Genomic DNA, 23,473 nt, shown 5'->3' with positions numbered 1-23,473 from the left:
AGTAGTGAACTGTTGCTTTTCACATTGCTGGAAGGCATACCTTCCCCAGGGGTCAGTATTAGGAACACTGGTTTTCAAAATATGTAATCAATGCCCTAGTTGTGGGTGTGTTATAGTTTACTCAGGGAGTCTGGCTGTAGCAAATGAGCTTTTATTTGTGCGCTGTATTCTGGAGCTTTGAATAATGACGTTAGAGGCTCCAACATTTTTTCCATCAAATGGTTGATCAGGAATCTCTCCCACTCTTACTGCCTGTCATTGGGGTGTGTTGGAAGGATTTTCAGATTGATAGTCAATCTGTTTGGCCACATTCTGATTGCACCTTCCTTATCCATCAAGTCCTTGGGTAGAAATCGAACCTGGAGCTTCTGGCTCAAGAGGCAGTGACATTACCTGCTGCAAATTTGTAGATGACACAAAACTTGGAATTATTGTAAAAGGGACCGTGAAAGATTTCAAGAGGATACAGACAGGTCAGTGGAATGGGCGGACATGTGGCATGAAATTTGGGGCAATATTAAATAAAGGGTACAATTCTAAAGGGGATATAGAGGCAGAGAGATGTACTGGTATGTATGCACAAATTGTTGAAAGTGGCATGTCAGGTTGAGAAAGAGGTTAAAAAGGCATACACATTCCTGGGCTTTATAAATAGGGGCATAGGGTGCAAAGGCAAGAAGTTATGGTGTACTTTTAAAAATAAACTGGTTCAGCCTCAATGGAGTACTGTGTGCAATTCTAGCCCCCTCACATTAGTAAGGCTGTGAATACTTTAGAGAAGGTGCAGAGAAGATTTTTGAGAATGGTGAACAGAAGGTTGAGAGGAGATTTAGTAGAGAAATTCAAAATCATGAGTGATCTAGGCATAGTGAATAGAGAAAAATTGTTCCCTTTTGCAGAAGGATCGAGAACCAGAGGACACAAATTTAAGGTGACTGACGAAAGAACTAAGGGCATCATAAGGAAAACATTTTTAGGCAGCAATTTGTTATGATCTGGAATGTACTGTCTAGAATAGTGGTGGAGGCAGATTCAGTTATAAAAGAGAATTGGATAGGCACCTGATGGGAAAAATATGGAGGGTCTATGGGGAAGGGCAGGGGACTGGGACTAGCACAATTGTTTTTGCAGAGAGCCAGCAAGGGCTTGATGGACCCAGTGGCCTCTTTCTGTACTGTAACCATTCTATGATTTCACATCTTTACGTATAAAAGGTGATATAACAGTAAAAAGGAGGGAGAACATTGGGGCTCAACAGGAAGGAGTGACTGAAATCATTACAAGGTCAGAAGTGGGGATTTCCAGCATAAGGTCAGAAGTGAGGATGTTCACTGATGATTGCATCATTCATCACCATTCGTGACTCCTTAGATACTGAAGCAGTCCTTGTCCATATGCAGCAATACCTGGACAACATTCAGGCTTAGATTGGTAAGTGGCAAGTAATATCTGCACCACACAAGAGCCAAGCAATGACCATCTCCAATAAGGGAGAATCTAACCATCTCCCCCCGACATTCAACGGCATTACCATCACTGAATCCCATACCTTCATCATCATGGGAGTTACCATTGACCAGAGAATGACTGGACCAGCCATAAAAATCCTACGGCAGGTCAGAGGCTAGGAATTCTGTGATGAATAACTCACCTTTTGACTTCCCAAATCTTGTCGACCACTTACAAGGAGCAAGTTAAGAGTGTGATGGAATACTCTCCATTTGCCTGGATGAGTGCAGCTCCAACAACACTCAAGAAGATCAACACCATTCTCGACAAAGCAGCCTGTTTGATTTGCCCCATCAATCACCTTAAACATTCACTCTCTCCACCACCAACGCAAGATGCACTTCAGCAACTCGCCAAGGCTCATTTGACAATGACCTCTACCACCTAGAAGAACAAGAGCAGCAGATGCATGGGAACACCACCATCTGCAAGTTCCCCTCCAGGCCACACACCATCCAGACTTGAAACTATATCTCTATTCTTTCACTGTTGCTGGACCAAAATCCTGGAGCTCCCTACCTCATAGCACTGTGCATGTATCTACACTGCGTAAACAACAGCGGTTCAGTAAGGCAGCTCACCACCACCTTCTCAAAGTCAATTAAGTATGGGCAATAAATGAGACCTAGTCCACATCTGTGAATGAATAATAAAAAGAAATGGTTTGGTCAGGTACACCAAGGATTGGCCCTTGCTTGTTGCTCCTTATGAGTTATAGAGCCTTAGGGCAACAGGTAAAACAGAAGAGGAAATATTGAAAACAAACTGAAGAATACCATAACATTGTAGTGTTGTTATTATTAGGGATTTTAACTATCCTACTTTGAGTAGTCTGGTATGAAGCATCTGAATGTGGGGGAAACCAAGAGGAATTCCTTGTTGATTCTTTTAATGACTGTTTCATTACTCAGTATGTTATGGGAGAATACCTCAAATGATAAGTTATCAGGTTTAGTACTTAGTAATGTTTTGGAGATAACAACTGATCTCTATGTGAAGAAGTAACTGAGCAATAATCATCATTACCTTGTTAGATTTCAGTTGCAGTGATGAATTAACACCATTGTCTTTTGGGCTTAATTTTAGGAAGGTTTAATTTTCTATTTAGAAGAACAATTTGGAAAAGGTCCATCAAGTTTTGGTTTTCCAACATGGATATCATCAGCTGATAGCGTGTCACTGATCTTGATTCCCCACCTCTCATGCTGGATAAGCGAGGCTTTGAAAATAACTTAACTTTGATGTTTATTGATTTTATCAAGTACCGTAACAAAAAAACAGATGAAAATGACATCAGTATTTACAATTAATTCTGCAGAAACATAAAATTGTTACCACACGCCAAGCAAATTGACAATATATTTGTAATAATTTACCTTCAATATTCCAGGGCTATGATCCAATAACATTTTCTGACGTCGCTTTTTTCTTGAAATTTGCATTGGTGAGAGGCTTTGAGGATCCAGCAACTTCTTTGTGGAGATAGCTTCAGTTTTTTCATCTTCATCTTGGGACCTGAGATACATAAAGTACATATAAAGAAATCTGTGCTTCTATTAAATGGAGTACTATAATTTCAAATTAGAGGCAAAAAACCATGTCATCTTTCAGGGGGGGAAGGTAGCATTGTGGTGATGTTACTGGTCTAATAATCCAGAACTCCAGAGACATGAGTTCAAATCCCACTAAACCTGGACCAAACTGCTAGTCTCATTAATAATGAATGTGAAGCCAACAGATTGTTGTAAAAACACATCTAGTTTACTAATGACCTTTGGGGAGGAAATCTGCCATCTTCACCCAAGTCTGGCCTATGCATGACTCTAGATGCAGAGCAATGTGTTTGACTCTTAACTGCAGTTTGAAATGGTGTGGGAAGCCATTCAGTTATCAAACCACTGCATAGCACTATGGGTGTACCTTAAATCACACTGACTGAGCAAATGGAGAAACCAGCTATGTTCTCAAGGGAAATTAGGGGTGAATAATAAATGTTGGCCTTCTCAGCAAAGCTCGCAGCCCAGGAACAAATAAAAGGAAAAGGCACTGTACATTGATACTTACTGGACTAAGAAATGGGTTTTCATCCAGAATCAACCACACTTTGAGTTTGTGATATTGAATGTATTGGAGTCGATTTTAAACATATGCTGAAAAGTCAGCAATATGTCCACTGTACCTGTTTGAACTCTTCACTAGGGTGGGGTTGGTGGTGGGGTGGAAATTACTCAGGGGGTGGAAATGGGCTGTAGAATTTTTATCATATCTGCTCTTCCAGGACCCACAAAAAATTTCCTAAAACATCTTCGAGGTCATTGTTGGCACAGCTCCAATGGTTACTTTAAGGATAGGGCCTGCTACTAGTTAGACCGCTCATTTGCCTCGAAATTCCATTCCACTGAACTTAACTTACACCTAAGTGTCCAATAAGGCAGGTGTTCCGCAACAGAAGAATCCCAGCCACCAGGCTGGGTCAGGCTGTTCAAGGCACTAGGTTCATCGTATATGCAAATCTGGGATCAAATGTTTGTTCCAGACCAATTTGAGAAATTGTTTTCTAATAGATTGCACTAGTCCTTAGACACTCAGCAGCTAAAGCAATGCTCTTAAAAGGGGCTACTGGACGCTGTCATCCATGTAGTAGAAGGGACTTGCACACATAGGGTTAATGTGGGACTGAGTACAGTACCGACCACATAGTGATGTAAGAGAGCACACGACTCAAACCCCAAAGTCAGTCCAGTGTTTGACAGAGCCATGTGTCCCAACACGTATGGAGACAGCTTCTAGCTTGTACCCTTTACTGTGTGTTTGTAAATTGTTCTAAGAGTAAATAAAGACTTACAGGTAACCTACATATGACAAAGAAGACCTCTTCAGACCTACCGAAACGTAACCAACACCTACAACATGCAGCTTGTGGAAAAACCCAAGATCTCATAGAAAATGCAGAGAAAATCTAAATTGTTGGAAGACTGCAAAATATTCCAGTAAAGCTGAAAAGAAGCTGCAGAAGCAGAGGAAAAATTGCCAGGGAAAAGTTCCTAAGAAAGACTTGGAAGCTGAGGGCAGAAATTTAAAATTCCTTACTGCAACAGAAGACTCCACTGAATCTCCTTTAGAAGTCCAGCTTCTAAAGCCCAGAGTATAGAGTCAGCAGACCTATCTCGGGTGAACGAAACCTTTTAAAACTCCAGGCTACAGCAAGTCCTGAGAAATCTATAAATAATTCAGAGTCGAAAGTGTAGTTTGAGAAAACCTGTTGCTCAAACCCAATCCCCCAGTCGGTGCTCGCTCCGAAATGAAAAAAATAATTAATTAAGTAATCCAGGAGAATCGTGACTTCTAAACTCAGCTAAGAAAAGCAAAAGAAAAGTAAAATGCTGAACAAGAGAACTCTGGAGGCAGCCAATCCTGGCAGCAATTGTTTAATTTTTTTCAAGCTGAGCGTGATCAACACTGTAGTGGAATCCACCAAAACCAGCAAGTGCAGGAAATCCCTTGTTGTTAAGTGAATAGCAACACCATCTTGAAATTTAGGAAGTTCTTAAAGCAGATCCTTCTCTTTAAAAAATTTAACCATGGATCAGAATTCCACACTTCCAAATCAATTCAGACTAATCCAAGGCCCAGATCAATCACATAATTGGGGACTTTGGAGGACAAGATACAGCATCGTTTCAGGTTTAGACAAAAAGTCAGTACTGTTTTACTCGGTACGTCTGATTGCGAACGATGTTATTACAAGACAGGGAATTAATGAATCATCTGCTAAATTTGAAGAAGTACTAAAATCTTTCAATGTTTATTTCAATCTAAGAAGCAATAAAATACTCAAAAGAGGTAATTTAATAAGTGAGTCCAGCAGCCAGGAAAACCTGTTGATTCATTCATCAATAATCTATACAGGAAAGCAGAAGGGTGCGAATACAGAGGCTTAAAATCTGAACTCATCGGAGACAGAATAGTGGTAGTAGTGACCAAAGCGATCTCTGACCTCATGCAAGCATAGGGAGATCTAACCTTGGAAAAGGCAATTCAGATAGTTAGACAGTCAGACCTCTGTGAGCAGCACAGAAACATTTTAAGGGGAGAAAATAAGCTGTGGTGCAGATGCTAACCCATAATTCAGCTAATGAAGCAACAGAGACCTTTTAATCTTGTTCAAATAAACATTGAGACATTGACAAAGAGATAACAGAAAGAACAATTTATTATAACCACTTAAAGATGTCAATCATCAAAGTCAACAGAAAGAGTTCTCACCTAAGGATCGGGGCTCCAGAGATGCTTCTCAGGGGATTGCTTACAGTGGCCACTGTTCCCGGTGGTGCTGCTGGGACTGGAGAGCTGCTGGCCATCTGATTGGCTGGCAGGTCTCAGAAGCAGGACTTTCCCTCAGAGCCAGGACTCTCCCCAGAGGCAGGACATCCCTTCAGATGCAGGGGGAAGCCATGAATTGAGCCAATTAACAGCCTAATGGGGTTACAATCAAGATGGGGCTTCCTGGACCCACAGACATGGGCTGGCCTGCAACATTTCAGCAGGGGAAGCTGGCCACTGCCACCACAAAATATTCTGGCTGCAGAGTACATTGGCTGGTCTGCCGGACAGCATCCTGTCAGTGTCAAGTAGCATGAAGGAATTCTGCTCCAAGTTGGCAAAGTGCATCACACAGAGCTTTTCCTCTCCGCAGCCTCTACACCATTTTCCAGTTATGTTGCAGATCCAGAGGCACCGCAATGCAGGCACCAGATGTACTGCAACCTTTGTGTGGACAGGCCATTCCTTCACTGCCACTGGACCAAAATCCTGGAACTCACTTCCTAACAGCACTGTGTGTGTACCTGCACCACATGGACTGCAGCAGTTCAAGAAGGCAGCCCATCGCCACCATCTCAAGGGCAACTAGGGATGGGCAATAAATACTGGCCCACCCAGTGAATGAATAAAAAAAAGGACACCTACCCATCTACTCTCCTTGTGAATATACAGTAACGGTATGTTCCAAATGCAGGAACTCACCACAACACCTTCAAAAACACTTCAGAGCACTTTCAGATACTTTGCAATGTCAGAATTAACGTTGCCTTATCTGCAATTTGGGCGCCTGATCCATTAACTAACACAATGCTGGGAACCGTTTGCAGCTGTTTGCTTGATCTTTGAGCAACATATAAATTTGTTCAAATTTGGAAAACGTGATGTCATGACATTAACATGCAGTTCAGTTGCTTTTGGTGCTCACAAGGGACAGCCACACGAGCTCCCTTCTGAAAATAGTGCGCTGTGTGGATGGTACCGGAAACAGATGGTGGCACAGCACACACCCCCAGAAGGGTGAGTAGTTTTTCTAGTGCCACCTACAGAATTGAGTTTCATGCCCAAGGTGTTTAAAGCCCCAAGGTCCAGAATTAGTCTGGAAACAGAATGAAAAAAAAACAAGAAATTGATATGTTGGGAATTCCAAATGCAAACCTATATCATATTATTTTGTAGTACAGCACATTGACCCAGATGTTATAGTCAGCAACAAAGTGGCAACGCTCATCACTGACTGCACTGGAAAATGCAAACTTAGCTGGTTTGTTGGGGTGTAGCAAGAACTTCAATTTCTTGCTCCAGCTTGGTCCATCAACAATATGATCTGCGAGGCCAAGCAACAAGGCACCTCCCAGTGAAGTCACACCCTCTACTGATGTCACAGATGAAGGCACACCCCTGAGGATAGCCTTTAGCTCAAAGGCAGGTGAACGTTTTATAATGCTTTTAAATATTAAGTGCTTTTTACATACTTTAAAATATTTTTTCAAGCTTATATAAACTTGTAAACACTTCTAAATACTTGTAACAAATGTTGACTGCCCAGAACTTTCAGCTTAACTCACAATTTTCTCCCCTGCTTTCTGCAGTTTTACCAACTCAGTTTATTTGTGCTTATCTTTTTGCCTATGAGACTAGATAAAAATGGTATTTTGTATTTTTGCTTATCCATGAGATTTTTACATCATTTAATATTAATCCCTTTTACCTCCCATGTCTTTTTCAGCATTTCAGCCCAAGTAGCCTTTGCAAATTTCCCATGGAATTTATACTTTCTCCTACTCACCTTTGCCCAGCCTCTTGCCCCTTCTCCATTGTGGAGCTGATTGAGCTGTTGGTTCTGAAAGTTGGCAAGCAGCCAGGCAAGTCTCTGAACCCCGGCAACAGTAGGTTAATCTATCACTTCTCAGGATTGAAGAGAATCAATGCCATGAGGATCAGTCCTAGGACCCGATCATTGAGCGTGCAGAACTGGAGCAAGGTCGCCAATCACGAGACGAAGAATCAGCTGTTGCTGCTGTTAGAACAGGAGTTGAGGCTTACCAAGTGACGGGGGAAGAACAAAAATTCAGTCCTTGCATCCAGATTCAGTCCAGCCATCAGTTGTGGCTTCCTCCAACTCTCAACAGCGACAAATGTCTCAGCGTTCATCAATATTGGAACCACAAAATCCAGGCCATTACTCTCAGTCATTTGCTCATCACCATCTCACTTAGGAATGTTCACATCAGACTATTTCTTTTTGAATGATTGGACATGTAGGTACTTCAGGTAGTTATGTAGTACATAAATTCATATACTTATGCCCAACTATCAGCACTGCTATTCTGATACACAACGTTCCACTGACGTTATTGGCATCCGTCTATCTTGGGAGATGATGGATTGCACCCCAAGTATGTCCCTTATGTATTGAACATTGTCTGTTATGGCTGTAGAGACAAAAGGCAATCCCTTCCACAGCTGGTACAGATGAATAACGTTGGCCCAAGGTCAACCGATGTTTTTCCCTTGCGGCGAGCTCTCTTTTCCGCCATCTGGTCATTTCTTTTGTCCTCTGCTTTCTCCATGCCCTTCCTAACTGCTTGTCTCTAGGCACTCTGGTCAGCAGCAAGGACTTCCCATGTATTGACTCTGGTTGCGGTCAACTTGAAGTCTCACTTGCAGACATCCTTGTATTGCAGACGTGAGTGACTTGCTGGTCTTGTGCTGATAGCAAGCTTGCCATAGAGCATATCTTTGGGGATGCAGTTATCATGTACTCAGCTCACATGACCCAGCCAACTGAGTTGCTGCTGATTCAGGAGGGAAAACATGTTGGGGATCCTTGCAAGCTGGTGTACTTCCATGTTCTGCACTCTATCTTCTCAGGAGATGCCCAACTTTTTGTCTGTGACAGTGTGGATATGGAAAGCTTTCAGCTGCTTTTCTTGGCTTGCATAAATTGTCCATGCCTCACTTACTCTAAAGGAGGATGCTGAGACACATAGAGCTTTTAATTTTTGGTTAATTTATTGCTGGCCCATATTCAACTTCACGTGAATGAATAAAGGTCACAGTAGTCCCAGAGGACCTTAGGCTGCTTTCTCATTAGAGAGAGAGACAACTGGTGGTGAGTTTAACCTGAGGGTCACCACACCTCAGGCAAGGGGCGAGGTTGAGAAGGCAGGGCATTCGTGGATGACCTCAGCCGGTACGGGAATTGAACCCACGCTGTTGGCGTCACTCGGTATCACAAACTAGCCATCCATCCAACTGAGCTAACTGACCCCCATGACAGCTGCAGCTTTGGCAATCCTAGTGTTGATTTCAGCATCAAGGGATAGGTTGCTGGTAATTGTTGATCTAACGTATTTGAAGCTGTCGACAACCACAAGAGTGAGGTTGTCAATGTTGACAGAAGATGGAGTCTCTATGTCCTGGCCCATAACTGGTCTTCCTGATGCTGATTGTCAGTCTAAACTCTTCATAGGCCCAGAAGAACCAAAATACAAGCTGTTGCATGTGAACTTCAGTATAACTTACGAGCACAAAATCATCAGGAAACAGCAGATGCCTCAGTAATTTGTGCAGTCACTGCGACCCCCTTTGTTTTTGTATAAGGTTACTATTTTTGTATCATTCATGTCTTGAGGCACAAATCTTTGCTTCCAGCAGGGACACAAAAGTTCATGAAGATGCTGCAACAGTGCTGGTTTTCAACTTTTGATGATTTCAGGTGGAATGCCATCGTTCCCTGAGGATTCACCTCAAGACGTTCAATGGCTTTGTTAACTCAACTATGGTGGGCTTGCTGTCCAGCTCCTTCATGACAGGAAATTCTGGAATGGCACTGAGAGCTTCTTCAGTGACAATGTTTTCCGTTGCACAGAGTTTGAGATGATGCTCCACCCACCTTTCTATCTGTTTGCTAGGTTCAATGATGATCATCCCTGTCTTTGTCTGCAAGGAGGTTGATTTTGTTGCTGCTGGGCCTGTTAGTTTCTTGATTCCTCCACACATTCCCCAAGCATCCCCAGATTCAGCAGCAGATTGTATGCTGTTACAGAGCTTCAACCAGTATTGATTGGTGCAGTGCTGAACAGTCAGCTGAGACTTAATGCTGGCAGCTTAGAGAGCATGTAGACTTTGTTTGCTTGGGACTTGCTTGTAGTTCATGAGGGCTCTCTGCCTGTTGCAGTAGCTGGCTCCATTTCAGTCCAGTAAGCATCAAACCAATCAACATTCCTCTGCTCTGTTTTCCCGTACAGTGAGTGCAGAGTTATAGATGGTGTTGTGCAGATGATCCCACTTTCACACCACACTCTGGCCTTGGGCATTGTTGTCCAAAAGAACCTGATTGAGGATGTTTAGAAACTCCTAGATCCTTTCAGGGTCAGTGGTATGGCAAATGTTGATCCGAGGATGACCCTTCTTCTTGAGTTACAAAGTTTCCTTCGCTGAAGTCTGATCTTGCTACACACCAGGTCAGTGTCAGAGTCAGTGCTGTAGTAGTTATGAGTGATCAGGGCACTGTTGAAGATGGAATGTCTGGTGATGTTGCAATTTAGCTGATGCCAGTGTGTGATCTCCTATGTCTCCAGGACACCTTGTGTTATGACTTAATTTGGAAATAGCTGTTTGTCACACAGAGCCATAGTAACACCATAGCTTCAGCAACCTGTTCATTTTCTTTTATCTTGCCCTATACATGTTGGCCAAATTGTGTAACTCTTTCGAGTACAAACCCATTTCCATCTGTTTCAGATGAAGTTACATTGTTTCATAGTCTGCCATTGTGAGATTTGAACTCTTGATCCAGGGGTTGCAAGCCCAGTACCATAACCACTTGGCTATTTAGGCCAAGCCCAAATTGTGTAGTCAGTACCTACCATTATGTTGAAACCCTCTTGAACGTAAAGTCCCTCAGTACTGGAAATTCTGTTGATGGCAGCATCAAGTGCCTCATAGAATAGATCCTCGACATCCATGATGAAAGTGAGTGTTGGGGCATAGATGCACATTAGGTTAACTGGGCCCATGTTTATTGACAAGTGAAGTGTAAAAAGTCTCTCTGAGCTTTCTGTGGAGGAGTACAGTGTGTTTTACTGCAAAACCCACTCTTGAGTTTTCCCCTACCAGAAAAAAATGTAGTGTTTCACTTCAAGGGATCCACTTTGTGCGAGCCTGGTTTGTTGCAGTGCAGCAATATCCACTTTGAGCCTTGTAAGTTCTTTGTCGATCACAGGTGTCTTACGAGCGTCAGCAGCCTGCAGAAACTTGTTGGTAAGACCAGGACTCATAGTCCTTGTGTTCCAGCTTGTGATGCAAAAGACTCGTGTCTTTTTTGTTGAGTTTGTCTTGCCAGGTGCATAGATGGCTCTCTAAGCTCCAAGCACCCATTGAAGCAAGCAGGCAATGCGGGGGACAGCACCTAACTGACTGGGGCTGCCCAGCTTGAAGCAGGCAGTAGGTATCCAATGAGAAGTGATGATTTCATCCACCTTTGGAAGTAACACCTGGTGCTCATGTTTTACGCCAATTGAGTGAGAGCTTATAACCAGTAAATGTGTCTTCCTGTGTTGTGCCAACGTAAACCATGGAGCTGGAATGTCCTCTCCAGGGCACAGGCCTGGGCAAATAGTATGGAGATCTTGAGTCATTTCATTTGACTGTCTTAATTTAACACCATCAATCATATACTTCAAATTACTCAGATTTATCAAGTCATTGAACAGGAATGTAAAAGGCAGAAATTATAGACCAAATATTTGAAAATCAACTCTGTAGACTTGTCAAACAGTCATCAAGTAGTAGGAAATTTATGAGGATGTTGACAGGAATTGAAATTTTAGCCAAGAGAAGTATTGGATAGGCTGGGATTGTTTTCTTTGGAACAGAGGAGGTTATGGGGAGACTTAATTGAGGTATATAAAATTATGAGGGATCAGATAGAGTGGATGGGAAGGACCTATTCTCTTAGTTAAGACATCAGTAACTAGACAGCATGGATTTAAAGTAAGTGGCAGAAGGATTAAAGGAGAATTCAGGAGAAATATTTTCATTCAAAGGCTGGCGGCAGTCTGGAACTCACAGCCTGAAAGGTGGCAGAGGCAGAAATCTTCCTTGTATTCACAAAATACTTGGAAATGCTTTTGAAAAGCCATAATCTACGGGGTTATGGACAGAGGGTTAGAAAGTGGGATTAGGTGGGATAGTTTTTTATAGCTGGCACAGACACAATGGATTGAATGGTCTCATACTGTGCCATAAATTTTCTATGTTTCAATGCTTTCTTTGGCATATATTGACCATAAAAGGCACAAGAAAACCTTTTTTGTTTAGCAATCATTCCATTAAGGATCAGTGTAGAAAAGACGGGAGGAATTTTCCACAAATAAGACTAAATGCGTTGGCAGGTAGTTTCAGCAGCGCCCGTCCCGCTGTCCGGAATAGCGGCAACTCGCACCCGGTTCTGCACTTGGAGCATCATTAATTATGCAAAGACGCGTATCGATCTGATTCACCTGGCGGGTCGGGAGTTGATTCGCTCGGCTGCCATCAGCTGGCAGGTTAGATGGTCCGGGCACTATATTTAAAGGTCAGTTTAACACACAATCTCACTCTCTCCAGCCCACTAGAGATGCCTGGCAGCCAGAATAGGAAGGCCAAGAGCCTGAAGAAGGCAGCACCCTGCTTCATGGACCAGGCCCCCAGGCCTTAATCAGAGGGGACCAGGTGCAAAGGCACGGGCTCTATCCCAGGTGTGGCTGCAGGAAGCACAGCAGCCTCACCTCTCTGGCCTGTGAAGCCATCCAAGAGCAAGTCAGTGTGGCTGGCAACCATGCCCGAAATGCCACCCAGTGCAGGAAGGGAACGAATGATCTCATCCACTCTGCCAGGGTAAGCCACTTGTTTAGTCCGAGTCAGATGATGAGCCTCTGGAAGAGGCCGCCAAATCTATGCTGGTGATGCAATGACAGGTGGTGGAACATCAGGCAGAGATTTGACAGTCACTCAGCAGATTGCGTTCTGTCTGATGTCATGGCTCCGACATATGAGTGCCTCGTGGTCACCATGGAAAGGCTGGCAACCACCATGGAGACCTTGGTCCAGCACATCTTGCCAGATTTGCGCTCAACCCTGCACTCCATGGCCACACAACCAGGTGGGCGCCATCAGGATGTTGGTGACATGGGGACGAGGCACTTCAACCTCCAACCAGGTGCACCATCTTCTGCAGGTGTCAGGGTGGGGCCCTCAGGCACCTGCAGGGAGGATGAGCATCAGCCGGACACTCCAAGGGTGTGCAGCCACTCACAGTCTCCTCTGCCTGCGACCCCATGCACTGCAGCTTCTCAGGCTGCCGAAGGCGCTTCTACCCCTGAGCAGGTGACCCTTATCAGGCCGGGGCCCTCCAGCCTTGGGCCACCAGAGGACATCCGCCAAGGTCATCACTGACATAGCAGTCAGCAGGCTGCCTCCACCTCTGTTGCTAATGTCAGGGCTGCACCCAGTGATAGAGTTCAGAAAGTTAAGAAAAATTGATGTCACTTTTGGGTCGCATGTGTGCTAGACATGTAAACGAATTGCACTTTTGTTAATACATTTGATGGTTATGTGAATGTTCCTGTCAACTGAAGGCATTGTGACCTTGTACTTTGGAATCTACTTATTTTGAAGTTGAGCCATCCTTCCACTCAGTGACAGTGTCCCACTGTGAGATACGCATTCCTGTGATGTCAACCTCAGTTGAACTAGTCTCCGCATCCTTGTGTGATGTTAGGGAGATGTGTTTAAGTCTTTTTTAGAAATGTGTGATGTAAGCATTTCTAACCCTTCTTCCTCAAGGAACGCCATTAAGTGGGGGCAGCTCACCAGCATTGATATTCCAGTGGCATTTGTGTCTCCTCAGTGGTAGTGACAGAAGGAAAGACATGTGTGAGAGGAGGTGATCCCTAGGCATGTCCACATCTCAGTGCAGCAGTGTTTGCTTCATTAGACAGTGGCGAAGGCTTCAAGCCTTCTCTCGCATCCCTCTTGTTCCTAAGTGGATTCTCAGTTCCCAGAGTGAGCTCACACAGGGTCCCATGGACCAAAGCAAAGATCATGGCCTGGCGATTCATGAAGTCAGAACGCGCAAGTGTGAATGCAGGACTCATTCTCACTGCAAGTGGGTGGACATCCCCTGAGTTGAAAGTAAATGGCATTGAGGGCTAGGAGAGATGTGGCCATAATCCCTCACTTAACCTTACTCCTCCACCAATTATCGTATCATGCATGTCTCCCATGTCATCCTTCCTCCATAGCGTGATCACACTCATTCTGACCCTCAGCAGCCTCATGAGGTTCTTGGGCCTCTGGATCTTCTTCCTTCGATGAGCTCTCATCCTCCTCCAGGTCATCCTCTGGCAGGGGTTCACCTCTTTGCATTGCCGGATTGTGAAGGGCACAACACACTACGATGATGTGGGAAACCCTGTCAGGAGTGTATTGTAGTGAGCTGAATGAGCAGTCCAAGCATCTGAAGTGCATCTTCAGAAGCTCTATCGTCTGCTCTATAAGGGAGCATGTGGAGCTATGAGTAGTGTTTTACCTCTCCTTGGAACAACTCTGAGGGCGATGTGCCAGTGTCATCAGCCAGCATTTCAGTGGTATCCCTTATCCCAATGCAACCATCCCTGCAGACATAATCGCCCCTTGAAAATCTCGGGCACTTGGGAGTGACTCAGGATGTAAGAGTCATGGCAACTCCCAGGGTACTGTGCACAAACATGCAGTATGTGCTTCCAGTGACCACATATCAATTGTACATTGATGGAATGATGGCCTTTGCAGTTTATAAACATTAGGGCCTGCTGCCATGGAGCCCATATAACCACAATGCTGCAGTCGATTGCACCCTGCACTCTTGGAAAGCCTGAGATGGTGGTGAAACCAGTGAATCTTACAGCCTGACTCTCTTCGTCCAGAGTAAACCTGACATAATGATGGGCCTTCTTGTAAAGGGCATCTGTGACTCCTTTATGCATCGATGTGTTGTCGCACAGGTCCCCTATTGATCCTTGGAAAGAACCAAAGGCCAAGAGATTGTGTGCTGAGGTCATCTTCAGAGCCATTAGCAGAGGATACGTTCCAACTCCACGTGGCGTCAGGTCTTCACGAGGAATGTGGCACATGTGATGTACCAAATCTCGGGACAAGCTCAGACATGTATGGCATTGCCTCTCACTCATTTGTAAATAGGAAATGCACGGAGTTGCCTTTCCCTCCTTCGCCTCCTCCATTGCAGTAAGACCTTGACAAAGGCATTATTGAGCCCTGGAGCCATATCTGCTTTTGCCTTCTCTCTGAAAGGAAACATTGAAGATATTAATGATTCAAGGGGCAAGAAATTGAAGCTCAGAAGATGGCACATTTGAAACCTGTAAGGGTCTTTAATTTTTCCTGCCCTATTTGCATGATGGCTGATGTCACCTTGTCCCTGAGACACTAGCACACACGTCAAGGTGACAAAGATGGCATCACATATATGTAACATATTGAGCCCTGTGTGGTACGCTAAAGTTTCAATGAGATGAGTGACCCAACCTAGCTCTGTGCTCAAATCTGTGATGTGGCATATTAATGAAAAATCAGTTGCTCATGGTCAATGAGTGGATTCCCTTTAGCCCATTAGGAGTGTCAATTCTAGTGAACATGTGACAGTTCTTCACATATGATACAGCTATACCTTCTTCACAATTGCTTGCATTCCCAAATTCTACATTCGTACGTGTTACTCTTGAGATGCAGCAACTGTAATGTGAAGCCAAAGTTCTGAGTAGCCCTTTAACAGTGCTAATGAAGTCATTGGCTTTCAGGGGCTTTTATCGCAAGGAGTTGTTCCTCCTTTCTTTCTAAGCAGACTCCTGCTCACTCCTACAGCAACAAGAGGTTAGAGGGCCACTCCAGAAAGTCCCCCCTCGTGTTCACCTTCCCCCTCACTGCCATTCCACATCCTTCCCACCCCGTTGCCCCGATCGTGTTCGCCCTTCCCCCTCACTGCCAAGCCACAGCCTTCCCTCCCCGTTGCCCCCATCATGTTCACCCTTCCCTCTCGCTGCCACTCCACAGCCTTCCCTCCCGTTGCCCCCTTGTGTTCATAACCCCACCCTTGCATCACAGCCCACGTCCTACTGAAATGCTAGTTTCTGAAAGTGGAGGCCTGCATGAGTGCCGCAGCACAGTGGTGTTCTTAGGGACAATGTAGGGAAAGACCAGGAGCAGACAAACCCTACAGCTCCAGCAGAGTGCCATTCATTGCAACAAGGCCAGCGCAGCACTACAATAGGTGGGCTATATATGTTGCACTCACCTCAAAGTTACCGGTGAACTGAGGTCCAACTTGTGCACTCCAATTTGAGACCGACGTAATTTCCCACTTGCATGACGGCAAGATTGGAAGGCCTGGCAAGATGGCGGTGAGCAGTTGTCTTAATGAGCATTCAGGACATGTTAATGAATGCAACTGGCGTTTGCGGCACTAGTTGGCAGGATAACCAACCGACCATAAACACACCATAGGGAGAATTGAAACCTATTTTTATGACAGCAGATTTGCGACTTTTTGCCTGTTGCTGGATTCGCCGCTCGCACCCGCCACAAAACACGCCGTGGGCAGGATGGGGAAATTCTGCCCTTGGTTTCCAAAGTATTTTGTACAAGAAAATAAGTTAGTTCTTCCATCTGTTCTACATCTCTGTAATGCCAAGTTCTTTGCTATATAACATGAATATAGAAAGCTTGATCTTTAGATCAATATATGGGGGAAGAAAGTTTGGCATGATAAGGTGAAAAAGAAAAAGCACTTTTGAAACTTGGTAAAGACTAATGATGTAGAAGGCAAATGGGATTCCACATCTGAAATTAATTACTTTGATTAGCAGAACTTAAATTACTGAATTAGTCAGAAGAGGAGAAAACATTTGCGAGGAGAATTTCTTTAGCGTTTCTTTCAATCTATCTCCCTAACATTCGCAGAAAATTGGCAGAAACCTCAAGGAAATAGCATAAAAATTCACACATTGTTTCCAAAGTTTTTGCAGATAATCCACCAAAGTTATTGTGGTAGGTTAGAAGAACTCCACCCTTGGAAATCTACGCCTTTATATCTTTCTTCTATTGGCATATACACTGCAATTTTGAACATTTTATGACAAGATAAGAAAATATAGACCAAGAACAAGAGCTATTGGTGTATTAAGCCTATTTTTGCCGTAGAACAATTTGCATTATCATTTCCTATTACATAATTTTATTTAAATAAATAGAACTAAATTCCTATTTGTCTCTAGACAATTTTAGCTGGACATGTCTTTGTTGCATTTCCTCCTAAACTCCTAAATAATCGAGTAAAGCTCTGCTATATCAGACCAACATTACAATGTATATTGTCAATTCTGAACATACATTGAATAGATGCACATGCATTTCCCAACAGTAGAAAAGCTATAATTTTTTTTAAATTTAAATAATGGATCCCCAATGTTTATGGCCCAGATTTTCCAATCTCCAGATCGTTGGAGACCGGGCGGACTGTCCAAGATGCGGTTCAGGATCCCACCAAAGTCCCAATGCACAGACTCTGTCGGAACTGCCCAGGAAATCTGAACTTCCAATGGGCAATTCCCTTGCTCCCCAGGATCCTCCAAAAAGTATCCGATTCTAAGCTAGAGTCGGAGACTTTGGACAGTTCCAATTTACTTACCTAAATAGTTACCCAGAAAATGTTAGACAGAAAAGTCCTTGTCTAAGTCCTGGGTACAACCTATTGCTTTATTTATTTCAAAATCATGTTGTAAAAAAAACCAGAAAGCTCATCTGTTCCATAAGTATTACAAATGTATTAAGGACATTGTCTTCCCTCCCTCAAATATTCATGTACTATTGTGAAATTAGACGTACTCCTTATCATTCTGGCTAGTTTGAATCAGGATAATCTGAATCGATTATTACTTTCCATAAATCATTCCTACAGCAGTGGATGAAATTTTGTTGTAGCAGGGTATCTAATGGAGCCTGCCATGAGTTAGACATGCCCTTGCATGTTTAGGTTATTAAAACTTTTGTGTGGCATGTTGTTGAAAATGCAATGTCTTCTGTTTGATATGACTGTGAGCTCTTGTAACTCTTTCGAGTACAAACACGTTTCCATCTGTTTCATAATGAAGTTACATTATTTCATAGTTTGCCATTGTGAGATTTGAACTTTTGATCTTGGGGTTACAAACCCAGTACCATAACCACTTGGCCATTTAGGCCAAGCCTTTGTTGAAAATGCAAGCTGAAAGAATGTGACTGGCAGGTTGATTGGCAGTAATTAATGCTTACCACACCAATAAAAGGGTACTTAATTTGGAATGACCAAAACTTTGTGTGGTGAGTTTAGCCCATATCCACTGCATAAATACAGCAACTTCACACCATACAATGCATTTTGGTGGTGAGCCATTGAAATGTCATTTATAACAAGCTAATTGCAGAACAGCACAACTCAAACAGCAGCCTTTGGATATTTGAGTTTAACTCACCCACCTTTCACTTGAAATTTCTATATCATTTTCACATAAATAACGGTGAGTGCCATTAGTCTCATCTTTTTTTTGGCAGAAAAATCTGGGCCTTTATGTTTCCCCTGAACATTTTTTGTTATGTTGAAAAATTATGAATATTATGGAAGATCCTTGTTTTACTGATTAGTTTGGGTTGGAAAAGAATTATTACCCCTTGAAGTATTACGTTGTAAAATGTTCCACAGGATAAACTTAAAAGAATCAATATCTTTCTCATCTAGATTTACACAACAACTCTAGATCATTTTGACCTAGATCTAATTAAATAGTCAAAAACAAAAACAGAATTACCTGGAAAAACTCAGCAGGTCTGGCAGCATCGGCGGAGAAGAAAAGAGTTGACGTTTTGAGTCCTCATGACCCTTCGACAGAACTGCCAGACCTGCTGAGTTTTTCCAGGTAATTCTGTTTTTGTTTTGGATTTCCAGCATCCGCAGTTTTTTTGTTTTTATCTAATTAAATAGTCGCTTGGTAGTACAGAACTTGAGTATTGTTGAAAAAAGACATTTTGTCGAAGCTCTTCATCTTGCACTCATCAGGACAATTGCAAGAATACCAATGCCAGGGGAAGCAACAACTTTATACTTAATGAGAAGAGAGCGCTGATTGATTGACAAGTGGACACTGATTGCCATGAAGGATGCACCAGTTAATTATGAGATGCAAGCTTACCTTCACAAGTCAATACATGCTTTGGGATTCTTACAGTTCCGTGCACTATAAGATTGGCCTTATCAGCAACCTTGTAAATAGGACTCAAAGCATTTGCTCACCTTGCAAGTTTGATGCTGAAATAGGGCACATCAAAGACATCCTGTGGGATAACGGCTACCCTGATCAGATCATGTTGCGTTGTATATCATGCAAACTCATGAATGGGCCCGAGGCCATCACTTTCTGCCCTGTCAAGTGCCCAGTCTACCTCAGATTAGCCTGGAAGGGCAAGATATCTCAATAATTTGAGCAACAGTTGAAGCTAGCTGTTTCACGCTGCTACTATGCAGTAGCAAATGAATGGTATTCACCACTAACACGATGCTGCTATCAAGCCAAAAAGATGTTCTGCCTATCACACAAATGAATAACGTGGTATATGAATTTCAGTGCCAGTGTGATGCTACATATGTAGGCCGTACGTCCCAAAGACCAGCGGATCGTATCAAACAGCATGTCTCTTCCGCTGTTCGCAACAAGCAGGGTACAGACTGTACCTAACCAGCCCATGCTTGCAAAACTCAAAACAGTGTCCAACATTAGATGTGATTCCACGATTGGACAATATTTGCTAAATAATCCTCAATGTGCTAAACATTACACTGACAACCAACTTAAGATTGTGAGTCAGGCTCATAGTGTGGCGCATTTGCACGTACTGGAAGCTAAATATTAATCCACAGGGCCCCGTTCGTTGCAGACAGAAAGAACATGTACACATATTGGGCAGAATTTTCTGCCTACCGGGCGGGTGGGCCCGACCCAATCTCTGACGGGCGGGGAGCTGATCCCTGTCAGAGAAGCAGGCCCTGCCACCATTTTAAGTGGGCGGGCCAATTAAACCCGCCCGGCATGATGCCTGGTGGGAAGCGCTATGCGCTTCCTGTGCGGGCGGAGGGGATTCCACAAATGCAAAAGTGCACTCTTTCGCGCATGTACATGAAAGAGCACACATCTCCCTGAGGCTAAGTGCTGCCTCAGGAGATCACTGAAAGTTGTATAAACATTAAAAACAGAAGAAAAAAATCCTTAACATGTCCCCCTCATGTAACAATGTCCCATGAGATGGGACATGTTAGTAAATTTATTAAACTTTTTTAAACCCTACATTCCCCCCAATATCATCCTGCGTCATGTTGCGCGTCGGTGAACAGGCCCCGCCCCCTGCTCGCCAAAGGCAAAATTCAGTCCATTGTGTCTGTTTCAGCTAAGCAAAATAAGTGACAACCATTCACTGGTCCATTCCTCAGGGCAATGCCTTGACCAATCAGTGTCAATTTGTCTGGTTTAAAATTTCAAACAATGCTTGGCAATTAATTGTCAGTCACCATTAACTGGTGCATTCTCCATGGCAATGCCTCCAGCAATCAAAGTCCACTTGCCAACCAATCAGCACTCTCTTCTCACACAGTATAAAAATGTTGCTTCCCTGACATTGGTGTTCTCGTGATTGTCCTGGCAAGTGCAAGACAAAATGCTTTGGCAAAATGTCTTTTTTCAGCAATACTCAATATCTAATTATTTGAAATTGGGATGGATATTGGAAATCTATATTTGTGAAGTATTGCACTCAGTTTTGGTTTCTAATTAGAAGTATAACATAACACCATATGATATTTATCACAGATTTTATATGTATACTGCAATGTTCTGAAACACTGGTCAACTGTTCAAGTCTTGTTTTATTTCATCAAGCAACATTTACCAGCTAGTGCTATATGCTTCTGAGTGGGAGGGTGTGGAAAAGGGAGATAAGCAGACTTTCACTGTGGTTGACTTGGTTTGAAGATGACAAGCCTGGTGAAGAGAGATTGCAAATAAATATATTCAATATGGTAAACACAGATACACAATACCTGAGACATGCAGATTCACAATATCCCAAGATGCAGTTGTTGTTTGCCCAGTCAACTTGGCTTAATAATGAGACCTGGAGAGATCAATTTGTCATTGAAAGCTGAGGTTCTTTCCATTTGGCTCCAGTTAATCATACAAGGCAAAGGATAGACTAATCTTATCCGGACAAACTGAAGGAAGTTACCAATATTCTGTGCTGCTAAGATGTAAGGGTTTAGCTGGATAACTTGCAGCATTAGACACACACTGGGTTTCCATAAGCCTTAACTTATAGCAATCTGCACCCAAGTGTTTTAGATTAAGGTAAATGGTGTGTATTCCTATGGGAAGAAAGTGCATATTCCATTTCAGGAAAATGAAAACCCAAAACTTCGTGGATTTCCCAGTTGCTTGAATTTCAAATGGTTCAGCAAATAGGTTTTTATATGATCAAAAAGATCAAGCAACATGAGATAAACGTTGAAACATTTGGACTATAGTGGGAAAAGCCTAAATTATTTTTAATTGGTTTAACCTTTTGCTTGGATGCATATTATGTGGTTGGTAATTTCGCTATATCAACAATAAACATTGAATGCCATTGATAAGTTTTTGTCTGTTACTGGTGTGGTTGTCAAATATATATTTACTAACAGAACAATTTCACTATGTGAAATATTAGAGGAAATTAACATAGAGAGGAGGTACTAATGGGTTTAGCAGCCTTAAAAATGGACAAATCCTCAGGCTCGGATGAATTATATCCCAGGCTGTTGAGGGAGGCAAGGGAAGAGATGTCAGGGGCCCTGGCAGTAATTTTCAAATTCTCTCTGGCCACAGGTGAGGTGCCAGAGGACTGGAGGACTGCTAACATCGACCCATTATTTAACAAGGGAGGAAGGGATAGACTAAGAAATTACAGGCCAGTCAGTCTAACTTCGGTGGTGGGGAAGTTCTAGAAAGAATTTTGAGGTACAGAATATATCTGCACTTGGAGAGATGCAGATTAATCAGGTATGGTCAGCTTGGACTTGTTAAGGGAAGGTCGTGTTTGATAAATTTGATCAAATTTTTTAAGGAGGTAGCCGGGAGTGTTGATGAGGGTAATGCATTTGATGTGATCTACATAGACTTTATCAAGGCTTTTGATGAGGTCCCTCATGGCAGACTGGTCAAGAAAGTAAGAGCCCATGGGATCCAAGGCAAAGTGGCAGGTTGGATCCAAAATTGGTTAAGAGGCAGGAAGCAGAGGGTGATGGTAGAGGGGTGTTTCTGTGATTGGAAGTCTGTTTCCAGTGGGGTTCTGCAGGGCTCTGTGCTGGGGCCCTTGCTGTTTGTGGTGTACATAAGTGATTTGGAATTAAATGTAGGGGGTATGATCAAGAAGTTCGCAGATGATACAAAAATTGGTAGGATGGTAAACAGTGAGGAGGTTAGCCATAAAACGTAGGAGGATATCAATGGACTGGACAGGTGGGCAGAGCAATGGGAAATGGAATTCAACCTGGAAAAGTGTGAGGTAATGCACTTGAGGAGGGCTAACAAGGCAAGGGGTTACACGATGAATGGTAGGACCCCGGAAACTACTGAAAGTCAGAAGGACCTTGGTGTGTATATCCACAGATCCCTGAAGGTAGGAGGTCAAGTAGATCAGGTGGTTAAGAAGGCATATGAGATACTTGCCTTTATTAGCTAAGGCACAGAATACAAGAGCAGGGAGGTTATACTGGAACTGTATAACTGTATAAAACGATGGAGTACTGAGTGCAGTTCTGGTCACCATATTATAGGAAGGATGTGATTACACCGAAGAGGGTTCAGAGGAGACTTACCAGGATGCTGCCTGGGCTGGAGGGTCTGAGCTATGAGGAAAGATTGGATAGGCTGGGGTTGTTTTCCTTGGAGCAATGAAGATTGTGAGGGGACCTGATAAAGGCGTATAAGTTTACGAGGGGCAAAGATACGGTAGATAGGAAGGCATTTTTTCCATTAGTAGCGGGATCAATAACCAAGGGGCATAGATTTAAGGTAAGAGGTAGAAGGCTAAGAGGGGAGTTGAGGAGAATTTTTTGTACCTAAAGTGTGATGGGAGTCTGGAACTCACTGCCTGAAAGGGTGTTGAGTCAGAAACTCTCGTAACATTTAAGAAGTATTTAGAAATTCACTTGCATTGCCATAGCCTCCAGGGCTATGGGCCACATGCTGGAAAATGGGACTAGTGTCGTCAGATCTTTGTTGACCGGCACTGACACGATGGGCTGAATGGACTCCTTCTGTGCTGTAAACATCTATGACTCTATAACTTCTGTGGCATTTGCTCAGGATAATTCAAATCATAGGATATTTTATAATATTATACCATGGAACGTGCAGTGTGTTACACTACTTCTGTAGTGTAGCTGTAATTACCTCTTGTCAGTTGCCTTAAGGCCACAATGTACAATTGCTGCAATAGGCATAATTAAAGGAAAACCACTGTTGGAAAACAAAGTATGCAC

At 43.2% G+C, this 23,473-nt stretch overlaps 1 protein-coding gene across 4 annotated transcripts in view; it reads right to left on the bottom strand.

The window, feature by feature from the left end:
• Positions 1 to 23,473, bottom strand: part of cfap221 (cilia and flagella associated protein 221) — a 236,769-nt gene that overhangs the window by 119,230 nt on the left and 94,066 nt on the right. For all 4 annotated transcript variants that reach the window (XM_041200050.1, XM_041200053.1, XM_041200051.1 and 1 more), the window contains one exon: positions 2,886 to 3,024. In XM_041200050.1, coding sequence (XP_041055984.1) covers positions 2,886 to 3,024 — 139 coding nt within the window. The remainder of the gene's footprint in view (positions 1 to 2,885; positions 3,025 to 23,473) is intronic.

This window comes from Carcharodon carcharias, chromosome 12 (assembly GCF_017639515.1).
Source record: "Carcharodon carcharias isolate sCarCar2 chromosome 12, sCarCar2.pri, whole genome shotgun sequence".
NCBI classification, from domain to species: domain Eukaryota; kingdom Metazoa; phylum Chordata; class Chondrichthyes; order Lamniformes; family Lamnidae; genus Carcharodon; species Carcharodon carcharias.
Note: the sequence above shows the minus strand (reverse complement) of the source record. Positions and strands in the feature narration are given on the sequence as shown.